Source organism: Hyperoodon ampullatus (genome assembly GCF_949752795.1).
Source record: "Hyperoodon ampullatus genome assembly, chromosome: 2".
Classification (NCBI taxonomy): Eukaryota; Metazoa; Chordata; class Mammalia; order Artiodactyla; family Ziphiidae; genus Hyperoodon; species Hyperoodon ampullatus.
In genome coordinates this window covers 40,961,992-40,980,093 of record NC_136915.1, presented here as the reverse complement: position 1 = coordinate 40,980,093, position 18,102 = coordinate 40,961,992, and the positions used below count along the sequence as shown (strand labels likewise).

Sequence of the window (18,102 nt, the reverse complement as noted above, 5' to 3'; positions counted from 1 at the left end):
TTCACATTTTTATTTAAATGATTTCCCTTTCAGCTTTCCATTGAACAGAAAGAAATACATACTTCTAAGCTTATAATTAGAAAATTGCTTACGTTATTGTATAGGACTAGATTTTTTCCAACTGTATTTATAAATGTATGCCTCTCTTGGCCCCATAGGCATTCATGATTTTAAAAGCACTTAACAAAATTGGTAACCAAACAAAATTTTAATTTGATACATAAATATGCAAAATGTAATATGTTTAGGAAAGACATTCTAGTTCTACAAACACTGTATAAAAAGTAATCTTAAAGAATAAGAAGCTGTTTCAAGAATCTAACTAGTACTCTCTCAAACTGGCACAACCATCCTATAAGAGTTAAACTGCATTCTTTGCTTTTTTATTTATGTAGAATAGGATTTTTTCTATTGTGGTAAAATACTCATAACATAAAATTTACCATTTCAGCCATTTTGAAGTGTATAATTCAGTGACATCAAGTATATTCATATTGTGGTGCAACTGTCACCACTATCTAGTTCCAGAACTTTTTCATCACCCTAAGTGGAAACCCCATGCTCATTAAGCATTCACTCCCCATTTCTTTCCCCAGCCCCTGGCAACCACTGATCTGCTCACTATCTCTATGGATGTACAGTGTTTGGCTTTTTGTGTCTTTTTTCATTTAGCGCAGTGTTTTCTAGTTTCATCCATATTGTAGCATGTATCAGTACTCGATTCTTTTTATGACTGAATAATCCATTGTACATTTTGTTTATCCGTTAATCTGTTGATGGACATTTGGGTTTTCAACTTTTAATTATGTGAATAGTACTTCTATGAACATTCATACAAAAGTTTTTGTTTGAATACCTGTTTTAATTCCCAACTGCTTTAATACCTAGGAGTGGAATTGCTGGGCCATATGGTAAAAATTCTATGTTTAACTTCTTGAGGAATTGCCAAACTGTTTCCCACAGTGGTTGCTCCATTTTATTTCCACCAGCAATGTGTGGTGGTTCCAATTTATCCACATTCTCACTAACATTCTCACCACATTCTCATTTTGTTTTGTTTTATTTTTACTGTAGCCATCCTGAGGGTGTGGAGTGGTATCTCATTATGGTTTTGATTTGCATTTCCCTAATGACTAATGATGCTGAGCATCTTTTCACGTGCTTGTTGCCATTTGAATATCTTCTTTGGAGAAATGTCTATTCAAGTCCTTTGCCCATTTTTAATTGAGTTGTTTGCCTTTTTGTTAAATTCAGTTGTAAGTTTTCTGTTATATATTTAGGATTCTAGATCCTTATCAGTTATATGATATGCAAATATTTTTTCTCATTCTGTGGCTTGTCTTTTCACATTCCTTTTTTAAAAGTTAAATTTAAAAAAAATTGTGGTAAAATATGCACAATATAAAACTTACTATTTTAACCATTTTTAAGTGTACATTTTAAAGTGTACACATTAAGTACATTCACGTTGTGTAATCATCACCACCCTCTATCTCCAGAACATTTTTCAGCTTGCTAAACTGAAACTGTACCCGTTAAACAGTAACTCCCCATTCCTCTTTCCCTTCAGCCCTGGCAACTACCATTCTACTTTTTGTCTCTATGAATTTGACTATTTTGGGTACCTCATATAAATGCTACCTAATATATATAATATTTGTCAATTTGTGAATTGCTTGTTTCACTTAGCATAAAGTCATCAAGGTTAACTCATGTTACGGCATGTGTCAGAATTTTCTTCCTTATTATGGCTGCATAATCTTTTACATGTATATACCATATTTTGTTTGTTCATTCGTCTGTTGATGGACACAGGTTGCTTCTACCTTTTGGCTGTTGTGAATAATACTGCTGTGAAAATAGTATAGAAATATCTATTCAGGGCCCTGGTTTCAATTCTTTGGGGTATATACCCAGGAGTGGAATTGCTGGATCATATGACAATCCTATTTTGAGTTTTTTGAGGCTCCACTATGCTGTTTTCCATAGTGGCTACACCAATTTACCTTCCTACCAAGAGTGCACAAGCGGTTCAATTTCTCCATATCCTTGTCGACACTTGTTATTTTCTGGGTTTTGATAATGGCCATCCTGATGGAGGTAAACTAGAATTTTGATTTGTACTTCCTTTATGATTAGTGATGTTGAATGATTTTCCATGTGCTTATTGATCATTTGTATATCTTTTGGAGAAATGTCTTCTTAAGTCCTTTGCCCAACTTTTAATTGAGTTTTTTAGATTGAGTTTTAGATGTTTGTTTATATATTCTGGATATTAATGCCTTTTCAGATAATGATTTGCAAATATTTTCTCCTACTACATGGGTTGCCTTTTCACTTTCTTGATATTGTTCTTTTATGTACAAAGTTTTTAATTTTGTAAGTAGAGCTGTCTTTTTTGCACAGACTTATATCATTCTGACTTTTTTTTGTTAGAAAATGTGGATAACTGTTAATATCTTTTATTACTATACTCAGAATGCTTATTCCTGAACACAACCAAGTAAAGACACTAAATTCAAAATCTATATGCTAAGGAGATAAGTAGTAAATGGCTAAACTTGGTTTTTAAATGTGGCAAAGTAAGATTTCCCTGTTTTTAACTTTGTAATAGGAAGCAAACTGGGCAATAAAGTAATGGACATTTCAACTGTAAATCTGTTCATTTTAGAGTGGATTCAAAATATAATTTAAAATTTCTGGAGTTTAACTTAAATTTTATTTAAAAACAAACAGCAAAATACTCGGCTAAGCTCTGATCTTGGAACATCCTTCAACTGTATAGGCAGTATCATGTTAACTTGATGATATGGGATCTGTGTACTGCAACTGATTTTCTGATGCTATGAGACTGAAAAAAATATTTAAGCTCTTTTTTACATTGAAATCTTCCTTATTCTAGGTTGATCCCCCAAGTCCCGGGGCTGATGCTTTATTTGGATCTTCTGGCAGAGACTGTGAAAGAGATGGATGGTCCAGGCTGCACAATGGTTAGCTACGAGTTATCTCTCTTCATCTGTTTTAGTTCTCTTGGCTACATTCAAGTCTTTATCTTGGCATCAATTAATAAAACTGGAATCTTGGCTGTATTGGAAAATATGGTATAATGCCACCTTTTACAACTTGTGGGACACCCATGTCAGTACTCTCTAAAAATAATAGAATTTCTGTGCTGCTATAAACCATCTTCATCTTTGAGATTCAAAACACATATTAGCATATTAAAGACTATATACCTTTTAGTAAAAAAATTTTTTTAAAAAACCTTTTGTTTTGCTCAACAATTTCTAAATTTATTTGACCATGAAAGCTTTTCCTCTCCTTAACATATATTACTTAGTTTATGGAACAGGCTTTGGGAAACACCGTTGTAAAAAGAGTTCAGGTTTATAGGTTTTGGACATACATTTACACATATATTTGAATACTTTCTCTACCACTTATTTATAAACTGGGCATTCTTGAACAAATCACTTTAACTACTCTGATAATCAGTTAGTTTATTGAAGAATGAAGATAACATGATAAATATTACCATGTAAAATGCTCTAGCACACAGGACACTTAATAAATATCAGCTGTCAAACTAATACTTATTATTTATATTTCTGGAAAGATAACATCCTTTAGATTTAGTTTATAATAATTTTTTTTTTCATTTTTAGGCCTGGTCCTGATGGTTAGATAAGTTGTTTCTTAAGTTTAATATGAAGATGATTTTTATGAAGGAGATTAAATAGTATTTTATAATTAGACATATGTAAGTGTTAATATCTGTAGACATTAGCTAGTCATTTTACCAAGTATCTACCAGCAGCCTTTAAGTTAATTTACTGCACACTAAAAAAAAGGCATAGAAAAGTGAGAGTGAAAAAATACAATCAACATGTAGTGAGCTCTGTCTCTTTTTGTTTCTAAACGCTAGTGTATAATCTGTCTGTTTTTAAAAATTGGGATATGAAACATTCTTATCTGAGAATATGAAGAGTTTGTGCTCATTTATTTTGCTTTTTCAGCACTAACTGGGAGATAAATGGGGTGATCAATAAGTCTTTCATACTCAGAATAGCAGATTATATGGAATTAGGAACAGATGTTATACTCTTGGACTTTCCCCTCCAAGGGATATTCCCCATCCAACAGATGTTTCCCCTCTTGGACTAAATTTATAGACATAGAGTAAATAAGTTTTCAGAACCAGACAAATGAAAATAGCTTCAATATAGACATTTCTTTGGAAGATGTTTGTAGAATGCACTTAAATGTCTGATTTTCCTTGACAATTATTATGTATTTGCCAGCAGAACTGTTATAGTTTCTAGTAACTTCTAATCAAAACAGTCAGCTGCCTGTGTAGAGGTACAATCAGAGAGGTCAATAATGAGGTGCTTTTTTTTCTTGTTAATTTGACATAATTTCAAACTTACAGAAAGTTGAGATAGTACAAAGAATTCCCCTACACCTTTTACTCAGAGTCCACAAATATTAATATTTGCTTTTCCCTCTTCCTCTCTCTCTTTCTCCTCCCTGCCTCCATCTCTGTATGAGTGTCTGTATATAAACTTTTCTTGACAAGGACATTGCCATGGGCTGAATTGTGTCCCTCACAGTTCATATGTTGAAACTCTAACCCCCCAGTGATGGTATCTGGAGACGGGTCATTACCTTTGGGAGGTAATTAGGTGTAGATGAGTTTATGGAGTGGGGTCCTCATGATAGGATTAGTGCCCTTATAAGAAGAGACACCAGAGATCTTGCTTTTCTCTCTCTCTCATGTAAGGACATAGCCAAAAGGCAGCCATCCTCAAGCCAGAATGAGAGCTCTCACTGGAACCTGGCTGTGCTGGCACCCACATCTCAGACTTCCAGCCTCTAGAACTATGAGAAATAAATGTCTGTGGTTTAAGCCACCTAGTCTATGGTAGATGACAGCCTGAGGAAACTAATACAGTTGTTTTCTTAATGTGATGCAAGTATCAAAACAGGAAATTAATGATATAATGTTAACTAAACTGTAAACCTAAGTCATATTTTGCCACTTGTTCTAGTAATATCTTTATAGCAAAAGAAATTCCACAACATACATAAGGTTCAGTTGCCATGTCTCTTTCTTTAGTTTTCTTTAATATGGATCAGTTTCTTAGTCTTTCTTTGTGTTTAATGGTGTGATAATTTTGAAGAATAAAGGCCAGTTTTTTAATAGATCTCCCTCAATTTGGGTTTGTTTGATTTTTTTCCCTCATGATTAGATTTATTCATTTTCTCCCAGAATACAACAGAAGTGATGTATTACTCTCAGTGCATCATGTCAGGATGTATGTGATGTTGCTTTGTTACTGGTGATGTTAATTTGCTCACTTGATTAAGATGGTGTCTGCTCGGTTTCTCCAGCATGAAGGTGCTATTTTCTTCCTTCCCTTTGTAATTATGGGAAGATTGAAACTATGTAATTCTCTTCGACTTCGACCCCTTTAGCATCATTGATGATTCTTGCCTGAAACAATTTATTACAGTGATGTTTACCAAATATTTTTTTAAATTTCATTTTTCTTTAAACATTTATTATTTGCCTTTTACTATACAGAGTTTTCCCTTCTCATTTCTCTAATTTTAATGCCCCTATTCTTTGGACTACTTTTTTTTTTTTTCTGGTTGGCAGTTGAGCAATTGTGCTTTGGGTTCTTATCAGCTATTTAAATACATATGTGAATTTCTTATGATAGAATACCTTACACATAGTGAATTTTCACTTATGACTATCTTTAATGAAAATTCTTCTTGAACATTTTCTTACCAAATTATCTTGCCTAATAATTCTTAAGTTCCTATAGGTTACCATTTTCACCAACATTGATTTATTTAGTCCTCATAATAATGTGAAGATGGATGTAACTATATTTGATCAGGAAGAGTGACAGAGGCTTAGAGAGGTTACGTAACATTTTGGAGAGCTACAGAATAGCCGTGTACAGTGTAGAACCCAGGTCTTCTAACCCCAACTTCCTTTCTTTTCCACCACTTTCCTACCACTTTTCCTACTTTCATTTGAGTGTATTTTTTTAAATAAAATTTTCAAGTTTTCTCTGTCTGGAATTTCCTTGATATATAATTCTAATTGTAATTTGTGCAGTCCTTTTGAAGAAACTCAGTATCTCTTACACCTCAAGAATATATGGAAGCTTTATCCAATCATTTGTGCATTTTAAAGAGGAAATCAAGAGCAACATCCTGGCCTTTTTAAAATTTGCTTAGGATTTAGGAAAGATATTAGACTCTGTCTCCCCCTTGGAGGAAACGTCTCTTATTCTCTTCAGTTGAAGATTCTGTCATGAGTTTCAATTCTACACAAGACTGTAATCTTTTATGAGCTTCCACTAGTCCCTTTGTTAGAATGGTTATTATTTTTATGTCAAATAAATTGGAAATAACATCCCAAATCCTAATAGGTCATATCTTGAGTAGATAGCAATAAATGGTAATATTTTCTTTTCTGAATAAAATGCATGTAATCATCATGTATATACTTACCAGCAAAATATCTCATTTGTTTGTGTGCCTCCTTAATTTGCAGAGTGTCATTTTTAGGAACTCCTTTTTTAGTTTCTTTAATTCTCTATTATTTAAAAAACATTTTTAACAGCTTTATTGAGGTATAATTTATATATCATAAAATGCACTTGTTATAAGTTTACAATTAAATAATTTTTAATAAATTTGCACAGTTGTGAAATCACTAATATCTATTTTTAGAATAAAAGGGGAGAGAGAGCATGAGTGAATGAGTGAGCACACCAGAGCTCAAGTGCAAGATCTGACTGTCTCTTCTTATAAGGGCACTCTTTCCATTATGAGGCCCCACCCTCATGACCTCATCTAACCCTAATTACCACCTAAGGGTCTCATTTCCAAATACCATCACTTTGAGAGGTAGGGCTTCAACATATGAATTTTGGGAGGGCACAAATATTCAGTTTGTAACACTGATTTCATGAGATTATTGGAGAATCAAATAATAACTAATATTATTGTGTTTTCTGCTAGCCACTATTCTAAATGCTTAATATTTCATTGATTAATTACTCACAGTAACCTCAAGAATTTTAGGTGCTATTATTTATCCTCATTTTATAGATGAAGAAATCTGAGATTTAAGGAAGTAGAGTAAGTTGTTCAAGGTCGTGCATGCATGCGCGCGTGCACGCGCGCACACACACACACACACACACACACACACACGATCTAAATTAGCTCTTGTTCTTCATACTTTTCTTAAGTGTGACCCACTCATTAAGGCCCAGCTCAACTTCTTCCTCCTTTAGGAAGTTTTTCCTGATGGCCTTCAACTTTGAGAGATGTATCCCTGATATGACTTTTTAATAGCATTAATTGCCTGTACCATTCTGATTTAGCCTGTTCTTTTATGCTGCTGTTATTCAACTTCATATAACTTAACTAAAGTAAATTATAAGCACTTCATGACCATGGGCCGTGACTTTTATCTCCTCTATCTCCTGCATTTAGAATATAGTTAATACCTAATTGTTGGCAAAGGTGATTAAATGTGAACATTAGGAAACCTCAGATCAAAGTAATAGCTTAATTTATAATAGTGAAAGAAAATTATATAAAATTGTCTGAATTAGGATAAGTTTATAAATGGTTTGTGGAGAGCAGAAGACATTCCTGTGTTTTAATATATTGATATTTTGAATATTACATTAGCTACCAAAACGAATATATATTATGTATAGAAATTATTACCTTAATTTTCAAAGTTAGCATGTTTGGAGAATTAGACTCAGTGTGTCCTTATCATTCTTTTATTTCTTCTGCTACTTGTGGCCATGTTGTACATTAGACTTTACAGAAGAGGAGTTAGGTTGGGAGTTAGTTTTATTTTGAATTTTGAAAAGCAGTTGAAGTAAGTTGGATCTTACTGAATTAAATGGTGAAGTTGACCTTGTGTGAAAGACATTAATGTTTCAGCTACCCTCTATAATGGCTCAGGACACTTGGAAAACAAACATCTTGTGCTATAAATGAAAGCTAATTGACTAAATATAGACTATCCTGGGTCTCTATCCATATAGCATTTTTTTTTCTGTACAAGGTGGTTTGGGAAGGTAAAATATAGAATGTTTTTGACTGGAATGTATTAGTAAAGAAGTAGAATTGCAAATTATGGTTCTGATTTTCTTATCTATCAATATAACAGAGATTATAATACTTAAAACTTGACTCCTTCAAGTAATGAGTAAAACCCCAGATTTGCATCTACAATGTAGTGGTCTTTGGCTTAGGGAGAGATTTGGAATAGCTTTATAGTCCACTGTTGTAGATGCTATGCTAGGTACTTTTATAAATTGTATAATTTAATCATCACTATAACTCTCTGAGGTAAGGTAAGCATTGTCTTCATACTCTTAAAATGAGGAATGAAAAACAGATTAATTGTATAACTTGACGAAACTAACATGTATGATAAGTGGTGGAAGTTGAACCTGGCCTTGTTTGACTTAGAATTCAATAGTAATGATGTTGATGATGCTGTTAGTAATAATAGTTAACATTTATGGTATTGCCTTACATGTAATATCTAATGTAATCTTTAAAACAATATTACGGAAGAGGTACATTAGACCAGTGGTCCCCAGCCTTTTTGGCACCAAGGACTGGTTTCATGGAAGACAGTTTTTCCACTGGCGGAGGTGGTGGTGGGGTGGGGAAGGGGGATGGTTCAGGCGGTAATGGCGAGCAATAGGGAGTGGCAGATGAAGCTTTGCTCACTCACCCGCTGCTCACCCCTCCTGCTGTGCGGCCTGGTTCCTAACAGGCCAAGGACCAGTATCAGTCTGTGGCCTGGGGCTTGGGGACCCCTGCATTAGAAAATTGAGGAATCTGAGACTTAGAAAGATTAGATAATGTGCCCAGGGCCATATTGGAAGTGCTGGAGCCTGCACTGTAATGCACATCTATTTGTCAGCAAGAGCTGTACACTACAGGACAGTATGCTCCCGCCCTCTAAAGCTGGTCCTGTTTCCATTACGCTCACTTAATTCAAGCATGGACTCCAAGATTAGGAACACATGTAGTTTGGCAGTATCTATCAAATCTATATATTCAAATTATATTTCATCATAAACTGGTTTGTCAACTAAAAATTATCCATTTCATGTAGACAAATTGGTTTATCAACTAAAAATTAATCTGGCCTGTATCAGATATCCCCTACTGTAATGAAAATACTGTTTGAAATCACTTAATTGCTGAAGAACTGATACAGAGTTTAACTTGTTGCTTATCATCTTTGTAACATTATTGAAGGATTTTTAAGTTATTTCTGAAAACCGCTGTATGAAGTATAATTGTAGAAACAGAGTGATTGTAGGAAAAAATCAAAGATGAAAACAAATTTCTTCTTTTTGATAGGAAATATTTATAGTTTCTTTTGTACATCCTTTTTTAGATCATTCTCATCTTGGCTGCTACCAACCCAAGGATTATAAGGTATGTAGTATAAATTGCAGAACAGTAATTATCCTGGCTTTCAGATTAGAGCATTAGTAAATTTCTTATATGTATGGTCAGATATTATCATATTCATTTAGTCAAGAAATTTACAAACAATAATTGTCATATTATGGAATATCATTATTTTGTGTATGTTGTCAGGTGGTAGGATAGACTTTTCATTGAGTGTCTTGCTACAAATATTTTGTGACTTTTGATTGTTCATTACTTGTTTGTGTATGTGCATATGTGTGTGTGTGTCTGTGAGAGAGAGACAGAGACAGAGAGAAATTGGTTGCTACTTTTAGTGATACCTCACACAGTAGTATTTCTAAATTTCAGTCAGTCATAGAGCACCCTCATAATTTTTACAATACCTGCATGTAATTTATGCTGTCTTTTAAAAATTCACCTTGCTTTTATTTATTTCACCAGTGTAAATGAAAAATCAGTGTCATATACTTTAAATGGATGATAGCCTTAAAAATACAGCAAAAACAAAACAACGTTACTAAATTCTGGCTAGAAAACTATTGTTTTCCAAAGGCTCTGAGACATGTTCTCTTTTTCTTAAAATGAGATAAGCAATGATAGACAGGTATAGGAGACATACCAACAGCTAACTGAAGATTTCTGATTGAAAGAGAATTGAAAAGAAAATATATTTTTTCTTTTGGGATTCAGTACCCTTTTAGTGTATGTCCATGTGCTATATAAAATAATCTTGTGTATCATCTAAATTCATTTTGGGTACCATACTAAGTTATCTGCTATACCACTAGTAGTTCATGTTCTACATTTTGAGAAGCACTGCCCCAGAGTTTTTCTTTTCTGTCCCTAAGTGTAAGCTTCTTAATAAGAAGAGGCATCATAGTTGGGAAAACAAAACAAAACAAAAAACATAGCTTTCCTTATAAAACCCTTGTTTATTTACTTGAAAACAATTTATCCCATGCTTACTGGCACTGAACAGCATAGCTCTTTGCCATGCTTTGATTGTGATAAAAGAAATATGGAACAAGCCAAGGCACCATGTGACTAAGGGGCCAGATCTACCAGATTGTCAGAATCATCAAGGTGGAACTTTATAAAAGTTTATTCCAGGCCTAATAAATTAAAATTGTTGAGACTGTAGACTAGAAATTTTTATTTTAAACAAGTTTCCAGGTGATTCTTATGCAACTCTTTTGCTGTCTATCCAAGGATTGGCATTTGAGAACTACTAGTATAGACGTGGATATAGCACTTGAATAGAACCATTCCTTGTATAGCATTTGTATAGGGTCATGCCCTTGCTTAAGGCTGTCCTTAGAGGAGTGTGGGCCTGGCATAATTCCCCTGGTGCAGACCCACCCTATTATGTGGAATTTATTCAGACACATACATGGGTACTGATCTGTGTTATATATATGTGCATGCATGCACACGCACACACACGCATCAAAAAGCATAATGTTTGTTGTCTTGCATGGGGCCCAGGGAAGTTACCTTAGTTGTAATACCTAAGGGACAAGCCTATCTTCAAGTCATGTTTCACAAGTTTTATTTATTTTCTTCTTTATTTGCATCTTTGTTTTTTTTTTTTACTAATCTGTAAGTTCCAGAATGGCAAGGATCTTATTGATCTTGCTTATTGACAGTTGCTAGATATTGTCTGATATACAGTGTGGATTCCTAAAATATGTGTTGTGTGAGTGGATTATGAAGAGAAAACAAGTAAACCAAATATACAAAAGTATAGGGCCTCCCTGGTGGCGCAGTGGTTGAGAGTCCGCCTGCCGATGCAGGGGATACGGGTTCGTGTCCCGGTCTGGGAGGATCCCATATGCCGCGGAGCGGCTGGGCCCGTGAGCCATGGCCGCTGAGCCTGCGCATCCGGAGCCTGTGCTCCGCAACGGGAGAGGCCACAACAGTGAGAGGCCCGCGTACCGCAAAAAAAAAAAAAAAAAAAAAAAAAAAAAAAAAAAAAAAAAGTATAGAATGGGGAGAAAGGTATAAAGTTTATAGGACACTAATCTTTATCCTAAGGTAACTATAATCCAGTTCTACATTGACTGGTCCATTTAAAGGTAGATGATATATTTATAATCCTCTTTTCTAAATGAACTCTTTAAAAGAACTTCACTTCTATTTATCTTTTTTTGTGTGTGTGTGGTACGTGGGCCTCTCACTGTTGTGGCCTCTCCCGTTGCGGAGCACAGGCTCCGGACGTGCAGGCTCAGTGGCCATGGCTCACGGGCCCAGCCGCTCCGCAGCATGTGGGATCCTCCCAGACCGGGGCACGAACCCGCGTTCCCTGCATCGGCAGGTGGACTCTTAACCACTGCGCCACCAGGGAAGCCCCTATTTATCTTTAATATCCACCCACCCTCACCTCTGTATTCTTCACTTTTAGAGTTAGAGTAGAAGTTGATCATTCATACTACCTTTGTAAGGCTGTGGGTGGTAAGTGCACAGGATTATTTCTGTATTGAAGAGGTAGATTTTCACAGAAATACATATGCAGCATTGAACAGTTCTGTCTTTTCTATGAAAAAACTTAAGGGCTATTTTCTTATAGGCATATAGTAACTGGTAGTGGAACACTATAGGATTTCTACAAGGAGAAGAGTTATGAAACTAGGAGTGCTTGCAAAAATTTTTTAGAAAAGTGGGACTTGGCCTGAGTTCTGTTGAGAAATACATTCTGCAGAGGCAAGGGAAGAGAGAGAAAAATGTCTTAGAAGGAAAACAACATGAAAAAGCCTTGGAGTTTAGAATAAGTACATTGTCCTGGAGGCAGGGGGGAAACTACTGGTCTGGCTTGAGTGGAGGGCATATATTGAGGGATAATGGCTATTTAACATATTTATTTTCTATTTTTCCTACTTCTTCATACCTATTATATCTGCCGCCTCCCTCTTTAAGATTTCTAGTTACTTGGTCATTAGCTGTTCTTTTGGCCAAAGTCACCTCTCTTCACCCTGGATGCATTATAATCAGCTGTTCTATAAATACAAAGTTCTCAGAAAAAGAACACACCTCTCAATCTGCCTCCCTATATCTTTATTGTTCCCTGTTTCTTTGTCCTTTCATTGCTAGACATTCAAATGAATGACCCAATGCAGCCAAAAATTAATTAATTAATTTAAAAAAAACCCTGGAAGTGAATTAACTCACTTCTTATATTCCATTAACAAGAACTAGTCACATCTAGAAGCAAGATGAGGAAGGTGGCTGGCAAATAGAGATCCTAGTTAGGCAGCGGTTTTCCACTGAAGAGGGGTCATAGATTTTAGTAGACCACTGACCATATCTGTCATAGTCTGCCTATCTGCCACCAAATATCCCTTTCTTCCCTCACACAGAACATACTTTTGTCCTCTTCCAGGAAAATCACTTGAAGTTCCATCATTCAAGTTCCACTTGAATCTAGCTTGAAGTTCAGGATCTTTGAGTGTTGGATAAGCCAGATCCAGGTAGACTCCCTGTGATCCAGTGACCTGTGAACCAAGACAATTTACTTCTCCCCTCCCTCACCTTCTCACTCTACCTGAACCTCATTTCTGGTATGTTTTTTTAGAGCAGGGATAGGATAACTGGAAAAAATGGTGCTCTTACTTGCAAAAGGGAGAAATAGAGAATGAAGAGCAGTTACTAGTCTACAGCAATGATAAATGCTGATAATAGAGGAATGTCCTTTCTTAAACCTTACTCTCCATGGACCCTGACTCTACCCTGCAGCTGGTTTTTCCATGTCCATTTATTATCCCACATGGCAGTGAGTTATCCTCTCTGAAATGGGTTTGGAGGATTTGATCTCTTGGGACTGCATAGTTTTCTAGCCCACTTCCTGCTGTTAAAAGTTTTGGGGCCTGAGAGCTATTTTATAGACTTAGGCTCTTAAAGGCCAGGTTCTTGATTTCTTAGGCAATATAGACTTAGGCAAGTATCAACTTCTCATTTATTTGCTTCCAGTCAGTTTAATGTTTCAGTAAATACACACAAAGTTGTTTTTTTCCCTCTAAATATAATTCTGAAATCTGATTTATTTCTTTAGTTCTTATGCCTTTTAATGGCACTTACCTTGAGGCCCTTTGAAGTAGGCTCAGATGGGAAGCAACCTCCTCAATCTGATTTTTGTCTTAGGATTTCATTTCTCTGTTTAAAAGTTTTAATGGCCCTTTGTTCAAAGCTCAAAGCCTTTTTCTGTCTTAACCTTCCACATTTTGTGTCCACACGCAGTTGGCACTCACTTTTCCTGGCCCTGAGAGGCCCTCGATTACTAAAATCTTTCTATACTATTTCATTTCTGCTCTCAAACCAATCTCTCCTGAGCTCGTCATTCTTGAAATCCCTTGCTCAGTATAAGTAAAATTCAACACTACATCTCTTGCCCTTTACAGCTATTTTCCTAGAGATAATAAGCTTGAAAGTTATGTGGTCTATCTTCCAAGCTGTTGCAGGCCACAATTTTATTTTGCTACTGCATTATTGGATCTTAAATTTTCAATCCTCAAGTATCTATTCCCTTGCTTCTTGTTCCTGACTTACAGGCCAATACATATTTAGGTCTATGTTAATACCAGTACAGTAAGACACTGATTTCTGAATTGTTTGGGATAATGCTATTTGCTATAGAAATAAACCTACAAACTTCAGGACGTTAATATAATAGAAATTTAGTTTTTATTCACATAATAGTTAATTTAGGGTGCCTCTAATCTGCATACTATTTTTCCGTGCAGTGACCCCATTCTGTGCCTTTGCCTTACTCTAGAGCTTTGCTGTCCTCTTCACATGGTGGAAAATGAAGGAGAATCTGAAGAGGCATATCTCTTTCTTAAAAACTTTGGCCTGGAATTGACACATAACATTTTTACCTACACTCTGTTTGCCAAGAACTAATCAGATGGCCACACCTAGATGCAAGGATTGCTTCTCAGCAGTAATTCTGCTCTGGAGGAGGGAAAGATGAATTGTGATGGAAAGCTAGTCATTTCTTCTGTCACCTCTAGAATGCCTTGTCCCTCTCCACTCCCAACTTCTCTCTTACCATTAGGAAAGATTATGTAAAATTACATTTTTATGTGTTTTACTGATGTATGGGTCTTCAATACATTTTTATATAACATTCTTGTCTTAGATATTCTTGAATTTTTTTAATAGAGAAAACCATATCCTCAACAAACAATGAATTTTATTTCTGCCTTTCAAATTATTTATTTGTCTTGACTTACTAGGATTTTCAATACATTGTTAAATGAAAGTGGTGATCAGGATGTGGCAGAGACATTTATTGCTTATTGGCTATTCATGTCCTCTCCCATATTTTCAAGCCTTCTTGCAGGTGTATGGGGCCTAGTTCCAGCCAATGGACTATACATGTAAATTATGTGCATCCCTTCCAGGGTGCAGCATAGAAGAATTGATATGAACTCTCTCTTGTTACAGTGATAATGAGGTCTCATGTTCTAGATGGTACAGCTATAAGTTGTTCAGCCTGTCTCATCAGCCCGGGTCCTTGGGCAATTTTGTGAAGTGTGATTCTCTTGCTAACCTAGAATAGGGAAAAATGAACCTTTATTATGTTAAGCCACTAATTTTCAAACTTAATTTGCTCTTTCAATGCAGCCTGATATGCTGCAGCATGAACTAATACTGTGTTGTCTTGATCCTGTCTTTGATAAGATCGTGTCGAAGGTTTCACACCTATGAATGTTATTTGCAGTAGATTTTTGTTAGATATCCTTTAGCAAGTTAAGGAAGTTCCCTTTGAAATTCCTTGTTTGCAAGGTATGTATATTTTTTAATTACGAGTGGATGTTGGATGTTATTGAATAATTTTTTCAGCATCTATTGAGTTGATAATGATTTTTCCATAGTGAATTAATAGATTTTCTATTGATAACCCATTCTTGTATTCTTTGAATGTACCCAGCTTAATCATGTTGTATTCTTTTTTTGAAAATCACTAAATTTAATTTGTTAATATTTTACTTAAGATATTTTCTCACATATGGTCACTAGTAAGAGTGGTCTCTAATTACCTTTCTTGTACTTTTCTTGAGTGGTTTGGTAGCAATGTTATGATCACATCATAAAATTAATTTGGGGATATTTTATTTCTTCCTTGGGAACAGTCTGTCGGTTTATTCCTTGGCTCTTTTTATTGGGTTGTTAGTAAATCAGATTGTTAGTGCATCTTCTGTGGAACTTTCCTCATAGGCATCCTGTGAGGCCTGGGCTGTGGGAATTTTCCATTTTTTTCCGCTGTGGATCTCTCATAGTTCACTGGCCTGGGACCCCTACCACTTAATAGCTGTTTGACTTTGCTTCAGTTTCCTCTCTTGTAAAGTGTAGGTAATAAAAATACCACATAGGGGGCTTCCCTGGTGGCGCAGTGGTTGAGAGTCCGCCTGCCGATGCAAGGGACACGGGTTCGTGCTCTGGTCCGGGAGGAACCCATATGCCGCAGAGCGGCTGGGCCCGTGAGCCATGGCCGCTGAGCCTGCGCGTCTGGAGCCTGTGCTCCGCAACAGGAAAGGCCACAACAGTGAGAGGCCCGTGTACCGAAAAAAAAAAAAAAAACACATAGGGTCGTTGTGAGGATTAAACAAGTTATTTACATAAATGCATTGAACAGTGGTCTAAGAAAGGAGGAATTTCCCCCTACCCCCTAAAGATGGACACACTTAGGAATTACTTATCATTTTCATTGCATTATTTTGGAATTTCTTCTAAATTTTTCTTCAGTGTAACGAAAGTACATCTTCCTTAAACCAAACCAGATAGTTGAGCATATGTATTTTTAAATTGGATAAGGTAGGAATGGATCATTCCCTTCAGTAGGATTCAAAAGGAATGTTTTCAGCAAAATTGAGAAACTGATCTCAGTTGCCAATATCTGCTTCTCTCCCTTTTGAATCAGAACTGTGCTTTGTTCTTACTATCCTGAAAATAGTACCTCTACTGCACTTCTTTCCTATAGTCTTCATTCTCAACTACTTCCCAGCAAATTCCATTAGAATTATTTTTATTTATTTCTTAAGTTTTATGTTCCATGACAAAGGAGAAATTTTAAAGCATGGTGTGTAGTACCAGGCACTAAATGGGCTTTCAACAAATATTTGTTGGATAAGTGAATTTCCTGGTTCCTATTTATACTTAGTGGTTCTCTCTTCCATTAATTTGACCTTGAAGTTCCTATAAATATAAAATTTTCATGGGCATAAATATTATTTAACTTATGAACTTATTTTGTAAACAACTTTTCAGGAAGCTTATTTCATAAGTATGGTATAACCAAACCATTGTGTATCACATATTTGAAAAGTATGTTATTTAATTACATTACATTTATATAATTACAATGAGTTTGGTGTATGAAATTTTCTTTTCTAACTGTAACAATTTCAGATTGGTTTAAAAATGTTAGATTTTATCTTGATACATTGCAACATTTGCAATATTGGAATTATTACATTTCTGAGATCTTAGAAATGGCATTTAAAGAACTATTTCCATAAATGTAAAACAAAAAAAAACCTGTTTATGCTAAATATGAAGGTTGCTGTAAACAGAGGAAATAAATACTGTTGTCTTTCATAACTCGAGCCCTCTGCTTTGTGTTTGTACTAATTTTGTCTCCTTTATTTTCTGTAGCAAACCTGTAAGATAATTTCCCCAGTTTATAGAGAAGGAAATGAAAACTTAGAGTACATGACTTGCTCGGGGTCACATAACAAGCAGGGATTTGAACCCTGTTCTTTGAACACTCTAAGGCAGGGTTCTTGAGGAGTCATCCAAGAAATGTAACTCTTCTGTTATGAGCCAAAGAGATAACATTCCATTTGGTTTTTGGAAGTGAATAAGCAACCTATGGAAAACTCACAAGAGCTATGAAAACGTTTCTTAAGCTGAGTTTTAAGGTTGAAAATTTGAAGTGGATTCTTATCAAAGACTTACCCCCTTATTATACCTTCCATTCCCCATTTAGATAAATAATTTTCCAAAACAAATATTTATTCTAATTCCATGGAAGTAATACATCCCAGCTGTGTCCCCACTGCACAATTACTTATTGTATATCTATTTAGTTCTAATTTCCTTCCTCATTGTTTCATCATTACTTGTTTTTTCATGTCTCTCATTCTGGATTGTAGTATCTTTGAGGTCTCCTGTTATATTTACCTGTGACTACTGTCTCCTACCTTGTTCAGTACTTGATACATAGAAGATGCTTAATAAATGTCAGATAGTATTGAGTTGCAGCATTGAAGGTTCTCTACAGTGTGCCCCTCTCCACCTCTGTCATATTCTCTCTGATTACTTTCCGACAGAACTAGCCAAGTGACTGTACTCATTGTTTATCTTTCCTTGTGCCTTTTCCTCTACTTGGAATGCCCTGTTTGCCCCTTTTCTATACTTATGGCCTTGATTCCAATCCACCTCCTCCATGAGACCTCCACCATTTAGACCATTAGAAGTCTATAAATGTCCTTCTGCATATATTGTCGTTAGGATGTATTTGCCACCTAGCATATCTCACTGTCAGTTTTCTTTGTGTTAATACCCTGTCTCATCTGGTTTGTGAGTTCAAATCCCTGTACC

General features: G+C 35.5%; 1 protein-coding gene across 4 annotated transcripts in view; it reads left to right on the top strand.

Moving 5' to 3' along the window:
• The window catches only part of SPATA6 (spermatogenesis associated 6), a gene marked incomplete at its 5' end in the record, with an annotated part of 155,871 nt that overhangs the window by 76,839 nt on the left and 60,930 nt on the right, over positions 1 to 18,102 (top strand). For all 4 annotated transcript variants that reach the window (XM_079698371.1, XM_079698369.1, XM_079698370.1 and 1 more), the window contains 2 exons: positions 2,903 to 2,990; positions 9,467 to 9,507. In XM_079698371.1, the coding sequence (XP_079554497.1) occupies positions 2,903 to 2,990; positions 9,467 to 9,507 (129 nt within the window). The remainder of the gene's footprint in view (positions 1 to 2,902; positions 2,991 to 9,466; positions 9,508 to 18,102) is intronic.